At 36.1% G+C, this 9,430-nt stretch overlaps 1 protein-coding gene across 1 annotated transcript in view; it reads left to right on the plus strand.

The window, feature by feature from the left end:
• Nucleotides 1-9,430, plus strand: part of EYS (eyes shut homolog) — a 702,047-nt gene that overhangs the window by 268,731 nt on the left and 423,886 nt on the right. Inside the window, 1 exon segment of the mRNA XM_031057597.1 lies at nt 8,771-9,030. Within this exon segment, the coding sequence (XP_030913457.1) occupies nt 8,771-9,030 (260 nt within the window).

Genomic DNA, 9,430 nt, shown 5'->3' on the forward strand with positions numbered 1-9,430 from the left:
CTTCTGCCTCTCTGCCTTGTCCTTGCTGCCTTTGCAAGCTAGCTGGCCCTTCCCTGCCTTCCAGGGGCACGCAGTCCTTCACCTGTGCCGTGAAGGAGCTCCCCTAGCCAGCCGTTTGCCTCAGTCACTCCCCGCTCGGAGCGAAGGCTGAAGTGGCCACGCGGCTGGCCCAACCAGGCTGTGGCGCGCATTTTGTGGAGCGTGCCGGGCCCAGCGACACGCACAGCTGCACATTATGTTCAATTTTTTCTCATGTCCAATTCTCTAAATGTCAAGGTAGTCTGTCTTCACAGTTAGATTTGTATTGTTCGTGCTTCATAAAATTGCAGAGTTGGAGCATGTTATCTAGCACTTCATATTGCCATGCTAATTATTGCTAATAAAGATTGCGATTGTAATCACCTTTATTTGGCCTTTTTTGATTGCCTGTGTTGGAAGGAACAGACCAGAAAGGCTCTCTTTTGCTCCCCCTGAGCCAAAGTCCCTTCCACTGTGAGCACTCTACCCAAAGAGTTCATTTTTTCTTTTCTGCAATCAGTGTAATCTCTGTATAAAGAGTGAAAAGCTTTGAGGTCAATTGACAGAACTACAACTGCATTGCTAAACTTCCCAAATTTAACAAATGTTTCTCCTGGAGGAGCTGTTACCTGCATTCAGGTGATAGCTCCTACTTTTTCAGTGCAGCAATTTTCTTCCTTTCAGATTTCTCGGGTCAAAGAGGACTTGTCTCAATACTAAAATACTGTAAGAGTTACCTGTAACTCTCAGAAAGTATCAGAGCAATAAAAACCGAGGAAAGGCATTGAGCTGCTTTCCATAACAACTAGGCTCTTTGCACAGCAATCTTGAGTAGAGGAAGAGATTTCCAAGGGGAAATAGTGCTGAAGGTACCAGTTTCCACAGGTGCAGCAATAAACCCAGTTGCCATCAAAGACCAGCATTAAATTAACAGAGAGGAGCACAAGCAAACGGGCAACTGGGGAGAAGGAAGCCTTTTATTCAAAATCCTTGAAAGATGGAGTGTCATACTGATAGCTGATTTATTCAACATCTCAATCTAACAGATTAATTTGCTGTAACGTGGAAGTCACATGACAACTGATTCCCTCTGATTCTTGAAAGAATGAAATAATACTTCCCTTTTTTTCTCTACCAAAGTGAGTCAGTACCACCCAAGATATTGCAGGCAGATCATTTACTTACTGTTTATAGTAGCATTGATTTACTGATGCTCAGTTTTCACAAATTTAGGGTTTTCTCCTTGTCACATCTTTGGAGAGGTGCTGCCTGTTAAAAAGGCTGCAAATTACATACTTTCTCTCAGATTGTATGGTGAAATCTTGAATTACCTTGTTGCTGCTGTACTGGTTGTTGTTCCAGTGATGAAAGGTACACTGGCAAAGAATGCAGCTCTTGGTGTTAGTGACCAGAGATGGTAAGATAAAAAGGCATTTCTGTCATTTTCCCTTCGCATTTTGTCAGGAACAGAAGGAAGTCTAATGTGGGTTTAGTTAATAGAGAATGTTACTCAAAGAGCAGCTTCACATGCCAAAATGCATAAACATTCGCTGTGGGGGTCTGCAGTAATTCAAGAAATTAATACTGCTACTCAGAAAATTGTTTGACACACAGGACACAAATTTAAACAGACTTTTCTTTCTCTTCACCCTGTGTTGTGTGATAACTTGCTAAACTACATTCCAAAATTTTCATATTACTACGATACTCTTTTTGTACATCGTGGTAAGTTTGGGGCTTGGAAGTTCCTAAATTTTAAGGGATGATTCAGTATTTGTAGATATTATTATAATTTATTTTAAAAAACTTGAAGATGGCAAACCACCTTAGATAATAACCAAAACTATAAAGCAAGAGTAAAAAAATGCACCCAAATATTGGAGGTAATTTTTTTTATTTTAAAATTAATTTCTATTGCTTCTAAAATAGGAATTTAAGTAGGCAAGACTGATGGGAAGGAACTCCAACAATCTTTTTGCCCATGGTAATGGTCTATGAACTAGACTGTTGATACCAAACATGTTTTATTTTCTGGTTCAGGGCCATATGACCCAAGTGATCCTCCCACATGACAGAAATAATCTTCTGTTTTGCTTATTACAGTTTTTACTTGTTTTGTTGTCTTTCTTAATTAAAAGTATTCAAAGTATTCAGCACTTGTACTTTTAAAGCACAAACGCTCATTCAAATGAGACAGTTTGACTAGAGATTTTTAATTATTTTAATGTTTACTGGCTGAAACAGATAACAATATAAATTTATCCGGCCTTGTAGACAGGATGAATTTGTGTTATTGGGATAAATAAGGAAAGAGTTTGATACAAAAAGAAAATTAGTGTGTACCTCATCTCTGGGGTCCAGTAGCCTGAAAGTTGCATCCAGCCTGATATAAGGTATATCTTATATTCTGGTTCAGGAAAATGGAAAAAAATAAAGCAGCAGCATGAAAAAAAAAAAAAGAGTTGAAAGTATAAATACCCTTTGTAGCATGTAAAATTCTGTTTCCTGAAACAGAAATCTGTGCATTACAGCTCAAACAGAGCTTAAAGCAGAAGCTGAAATATAGCTTGCTGTCTCATAGAGCTGAGTGTTACCTTGTGGTTATGTGAACTCACAGGTTCAAATAGAGAATTAAGGAAGAAATATATAGAAAACAAGCATATACAACTTTCTCTATCTGTTCCTCTAAAATACAGTTTTTTGGAGTTTTTTTGTAGTGTAATGTTCCTGAATACACAGAATATCAGGAATAAATTTTAGTTACTGTTACCAAATGGAAGAACATGAGCAGAGAATTATGGGAGGAAAGTATACAGAACAAATAGAGTACATCTTTAAAATTTAAAAAAAAAACAATGATTAAAAGTCTGAAGCAATTCAACTGGAAGGGAATGAAAACTACATAAGCCCTTTGAAGGTTTTCTGTATGCATCAAACATGCAAAAGACACCCTTTGACAATATTAATAGAGTAGCAGAAACTTAATCTTTTTATCTCTCTTCTCAACAATAGACCTCACAAATAATTTTTCTCCAGTTTGGGGTCAATACCCATTCATGTCTGTTATTACCTGGTACCATTCGCCAAGTACTTAATTTATGCTTTCTTAGCCACCACTTCAGATTCAGTTTGTAGACTGCAGGTGACGTATATACTTCCTGTAAGCCAGGATCTATATCTCAGTTAAATTAAAAAATGGTATGTGTGTGTATGACAAAGATAACAATGGGTTTTTTTCCCCTAATTTTAGCTTCATATCCTTATTCAAACAGGAGATAAAGGCAGATGGACTTTCTTTAATGTATGATTTTAGCAATTTACATTCACCTATCAATTTACTCTGTGATGGAAAAATTGGTCTTTGGTTACTTACTGGTTAATCCTTTGGAGAGAGGTACATCAGCCAGTTCCCTTAGGCCTCTAGGGTGCATCTCATGGAATTCCATGCACTTAGGTATATTCAGATTCCTCAAACCTGACCTTCTCCCAGGATGGGAAGGACTTCAGTCCCTCAGTACCTGGCATGAGCTTCAGAGAGTTGGGAAATGAGATTAACAAGAAAAATGTTGAATATCTCAGTTATCTCTCTCCGGTTCCCCTGTCTCATTTATTGCAGCAGTACATTTTCTTTAACCTAAGTTTTGTGGCAAACATACCTGTAAATCCCTTCCTATTCTTTGCAGCTCTTGCCAAATTAAGCTCCAAATGGGCCTTAGCTTTCTTAATGCCACTACTACATACCCAGATGACATCCCATATTCTCTCCAGGGTAGATGTCACTTATTCCTCGCCTGTGTATTTCCTTCTAGCACTTCAGTTTGCCCAGGAGATACTTACTAAGGCATGCTGGTCTTTCACCTTCTTTACCTGATTTCTTACGTGGGGAAATCAGGAAGTGTGCTCTAAAGATCTGCCAGCTTTGTTCAGATCCCTGTTCCCTGAAGGCAGTTTCCTAGGGGATCCCATGGACCCAAATACTGAAATCTAACCTAAACTGCTAATCGACTGAAAGTTTCCTTTCCTAAAATTCAGGGTCCCGACTACTCCACTGCTGTCCTATATCCTTCAAGGTTGTTAATTCCATCAGAGCATAAGCACTGCAGCCCAGGTTAATGCTTTCTCTAATCAGTTAATAGGATTGATTGGTTACAAACATTTGATTGGTTACAAATGGAGAGCTCTAGGAATAAAGTAGGGAATGAATTATGGTAATGATTGTAAAGGCAGGCTCAAATGAATTTAGGGAAGAGGAGGAGAGATGTAGGTGAAAATTTTAGATTATCTTAGGGGGTGGCATATGAGAGTAAAGAACTTACAGTATTTTAGGATTTAGGAGCACAAGAACTTCAGCGATAAACTTGTGACAGCTTTTTCAGGTTGAAGCTGGTGAAAGAGGTCTGGTAGCTGTCTGTGGAACAAAGAACATAATAAACTTTCACAGTATGAAAGAAAAAAAAACATGTTTGTAGAAGGAAGGAAGAGATAGAAACACGAGTGTTTGAAGCCTTTGTGGTGACTGGAAGTGTATGTCCTTGGAGCTTTGTGGCGTGTGTTGGTGCACTAAATTTCAAGCTATGTATGTATTGAAAGCAAGCTCTTATTTCTCTACTTCAGATGATCCAATAGCCTCTAGATTACAAGGAATAAATTTGTCACTGAGTACTGTGGTTTCTCAGGCTGTTAGTTGATTTGATTGAATGCACTAAACAGCATAAATCCTTACTGTAGAATGGTCCATTGTTGCATGTATTGTATGGCTAACATGCTGACCTAAACTTCACTGAATGTCTTGCCATTTCTTATCAAGAATTTGTCAAAGAGGCAGTTGAATGATGGGCGCACTGTAGCTGAGGGTTCAGTTTAGGCTTCCTGTTACTTTGACTGAACCACTAGGGAAAAAGCAGTTCTGGTGTTTCTTAAATATTGTAATTTTTTCTGCAAAACCACCTTTATCTGTGGCAAAGTGCTCTGACTGATACTTTCTGAAATGTTTTCTATGCAGAAGACTAAAAAGACCAGTTTCTTGTATTTTTCTGCTATAAAGAAAGAGATGTAAAAGAAAAAAATAGCTTATTCTGAAATGTGTTGTACTCTGGAATATTCATCTATATTACTGCTTATCACAGAAGATGCTGAGTTGGAAGGGACCAACAAGGATCATGGTGTCCTGTTCCTGCCCCTGAACAGGACCATCCCCAAGAGTCAAACCATGTGCTTTTGTTAAGCTTTGGCATTTTCCAGAGCTTCTAGCTGAGCTAGTTTGGAATAAACCCATCAATATGATTTTCTAATTGACAGACAGCCACTTTAGAACTCTTAAGATTGAGGAGAGACTGCCTCTGCAGCTAGCGAGCTGAAAAAATGGTTTTGGCCCACAGAAGCTCCTGCCAATATGTAAAATTAATAAAAAAGAGCAAGAAAAAGGGAGGCAGACTCTTCTCAGGGGTATCCGGTGACAGGAAAATATGTAGTGGGCAGAAGGCAAGCTACATGAAATTCCACATGAAGATAAAAAAATGCTCCTTTTTTGTAATGTGAGGGTGGTCAGGTGCTGGAATAGATTTCCCAGAGAGGCTGTGGAGTCTCCATCTTTTAGATACTCAAAACCAGGCTGGACACAGATCTGAGGAAATTCTGGTTGTGCCTGTTTTGAGCAGGGGAGTCTAGATGAACCTCAGAAACTTTTTTCCAAAATCAACAATTCAGGTATTCTTAAAACTATTCCGTTTTTTAATTCCTTAAAACCTTTAATGTAGGATATAAGGCAGGTGACACCTATATTTCACTGGAATGTGAGAAGTAGAAAGGGGATTTTCAAGCAGGTAAGAACCAAATTTAATACTTAACTCATCATATGGAGACAGAGGAAACTATTACTTTAGCACTACTTCTCTAGATACAATTCATGAATAGAGCTTGCAATTTTTAATTCCGACTTTAATGTTAATATAGGTGGTAAAATATGAAATCATAAATATAGGTTGTGTATTTTCATTTTCCATTCTTTTTTGTTGTTTTTCTATAGAAAGTTTTTCAATTTATAGAGAGATGTATGGAAAGTAAAGAAATAATGCTTATGGAAGCTGATTCATATGTGTTGGAGGAATTCTACACATATCACAACCTAAGAAGTTAATGGGGTTTATATTATTAAAATTAATAGTTTACATAAAAGAGTCATGATTTGGTTTTCTAATATCAGTGGGTGTATTTGGATTTGGTTCTTGGAAAGAAAAATACTGATGCTGGCAAATTGGTAAGACAATAGAAAGAAATTCAGCTTTGACTATCTTTATATGGACTCTTAAAAGCATATATCAGCCTTTTTTTCTTCCTGAGAATTCTAGAAATCATCTTTATTTTTGTAATGAAGTGAAAAAAATTAGTCATTTTGAAAAAGTGTTTGGATTTTTGCCTTTTGATCAGTTAGTTTCCAAGAATAACAGCTATAATAGTTTAATTTATAATTCACTTTTAATAGTCCTAACACCTCCTTACCTTTTTTTTTAAATTACTGTTCTCATTAACACAAAATTTTGTCTTGATTCTTAAAACTGGGCCTCAGGATAGATGCTTCTGTGTATTTTATTATTTTTTTTCACATTTAATGAGGTTTCCAGTAACACTTTTTAATAACCCAGAAAAGAGTACAAAAAGCTCTGTTATTAATTGCTCCTTTGCATTAATATTGACTGTTGCACCTCAGCTGGGAGCTGGCATGAAGCCAGGGTAGGACTGGCTAGTTGTGCAGTGTAGATAACTGCTGTGTTTCAGTGACCTAGTGTTCCCTGTAGTCATACAGAACAGTTTTGACTGTTCTGTATAACTGACATAACTCAAAGGCAGTTATGAAACTCATTAGGGGAAAAAAGGGAATGAAATTTGTTTAATGTTTGCTCCTCTGCACTTCAGTTATGTCCATAAAGTTGGACCAGGTCAGAACTGAACCATGTTCTCCTAATACAAAGTGAAAGGCTCTCCACTTAATGAGCTTTTTAAGCTAAAAATGGAGCATAGCCAAGTGCTACATACCAATTTGTAGTACTGCATCAGTAGTAATTTATTCACAACTTCATAAAAGAAGTCAACAAAAAAAAGAGCAGCTGCAAAACAATTAACATCTGTTGGGTCACTGTTCTCCTATGTTCACTACGAGACATTTGGAGATGCTTAATTTGTAAGAGTCTGATGCTTTTATATATTGACTACTTAAGAGAAAATTCAGTAAAGCACTAATCAGGCATGCAGTTATTCAGTGGATGTTGCTTCTAGATAATAAATGCATTCTGCCATGTATATCAAAAGCAGGTATGTTTGTTATGCATAAGCAGAGAATAAAAAGAAATTGTTTTTAACCATATTTCCAAAAGTATGTTTTAAGTATTTTAAACTATGCGTTCTGAAATGTGATTTTTTGTCAGTTATTTTAAGAATGTCTGAATGATTTTTGATAGCAAGGGGTATTAGTTTTTAACATGAGAAAAATACAGTAACCTGATTTTTAAATCCTTAATGCTAAAATACTCAGGCCTTTAAAAGTATAAATAAAATTCCTTTGTAATATCCATTTCTTTTTATGTGACATGGTGATGTTATCCCACAACTAAATAACACAAAAAAATCTGAAAGAAATCCCAGAACACAAAAAAAATCTGAAAGAAAAGACTGGGTTTTTTTAAGGGGTGAAATTTTTCTTTCTTGTGGCAAGAAATACCTGTGCCTTACAAAAGAGAACTACACAACAGATTCTCCATTAAACAACCTTTTTGTTATTTAAGAACATATTTTCTTATCAAATTATAATGATGAAGATATATTTGAATGATTTAATACCTGAAATCAATATTGATCAAAGTAGACAAGAGCTGGAATAGTTCATCTTTCATATTGTATCTTGTCCTGCCAAATATCTGCAAAAATGAAATTAAATTCAACTTTATTTACAGTGAAAGTAACAGGAACGTATGACTTCTAAAGCACATAGAGGCCTGTTTTATTGCAGCTAGTGAAGAAATTTGGCTCTGCAATGTTTGAAGCATTAGCAAATTGTTTCCTTTGAATTTACAGAGCCACATCTTATGTATATTGTGAATAACAAAAGATATTTCTCTAATTCATGTAGATAGGTTCCTTACATTCAGATGTAATTTAGATTTTGGTCGAATTTTTTTCTCCTGTATTATCATTACCAGATCATCACAAAAGCATTCAAAAAAGAGAAAGAATACAATGAAATTAGGATCCCTCATGATTCCTACTTTCTTAAACGTACTGGATATGCAGCCTGATGCATTTCACCCCAAACATTGGAGTACTTACTAGTTTCATACATATGAAAAGATGTTCTTCTAATCCTTAACGTTTAGAAAATTTACTTTTCATGTTTGATAATTTGTGTCCTTGTTTCATCTTAAAAATGGTCTAAACATGATTCTATCTGCATTTCCTAAACCAGATGGTTCTCCAAGTGATACTGTGACTTAGAATAAGTCCTTTTGCTTTTATTTATTTATCCTCAGATAAATTCTGGGATAATAACCTGAATATAAATTTTATTCATAATGCATTATGATACAATTGCCAGGAAAATAAAAACTAATTGCAGAAATGTAGTATTGATATTGTTTTAATTTTTTTGGGTTTTTTTGACATAGAAAGGGTTGGAAGTGATTAAGTGATTGGGCCAAGCTGTTAATTTTTATTCTGCCATGTCAATGCTCTCTTTCTTTTTTTTTTTTTCTCACCCCTGCAGATGCACATGTACAGCAGGGTGGACAGGGCCAGACTGCAGTGAAGATATAAATGAATGTGAATCTGAACCATGCTTGAATGGAGCCACCTGTTTTGAATCTGTGAAGCCGGGGCAGTTTGTCTGCATTTGTCCTCCATTTTATACTGGTGACTTCTGCCACCAGCGCTTCAGTCCCTGTGAGCTGCCTTACAATCCATGTATAAACAATTCCACCTGCTTGGCACAAGTAGATGGAAATCCAATGTGCATTTGCAAAACAGGTGAGAACTGGAATAGTTAATTTCTTCCATTTTCTGTTGTGCTCTGGAAAATTGCAAATATATATTGAATTTGTGACTATCTTTAATGTAAGTGGAAAAGAATATGTTTCAAAGAACCTAAAACCATTATGAATTGCAGAAGGTTTATCAGTTGTGTTAAGACTGGAAAGATAGCTGTCAGTTTACTTATTATTAATTTCTTACTTTACAATACTTATTAAATCTATTGTGGCTTAGATTCAGCACTCAAAATCAGTATTTCTCAGTCAGTTGTTACAATGACATAGAGATAGAGATGCACCTGGCCAGCAAAGACAAACTAAATTGACAAACAGACAGGCAGATTTAGAAAAAATGTATGCAAATTGGTGAAAGTACAAAAATTGGAGCAAGTTGGAAA

Source organism: Geospiza fortis, unplaced genomic scaffold (assembly GCF_000277835.1).
Source record: "Geospiza fortis unplaced genomic scaffold, GeoFor_1.0 scaffold264, whole genome shotgun sequence".
In the NCBI taxonomy this organism is placed as follows: Eukaryota; Metazoa; Chordata; class Aves; order Passeriformes; family Thraupidae; genus Geospiza; species Geospiza fortis.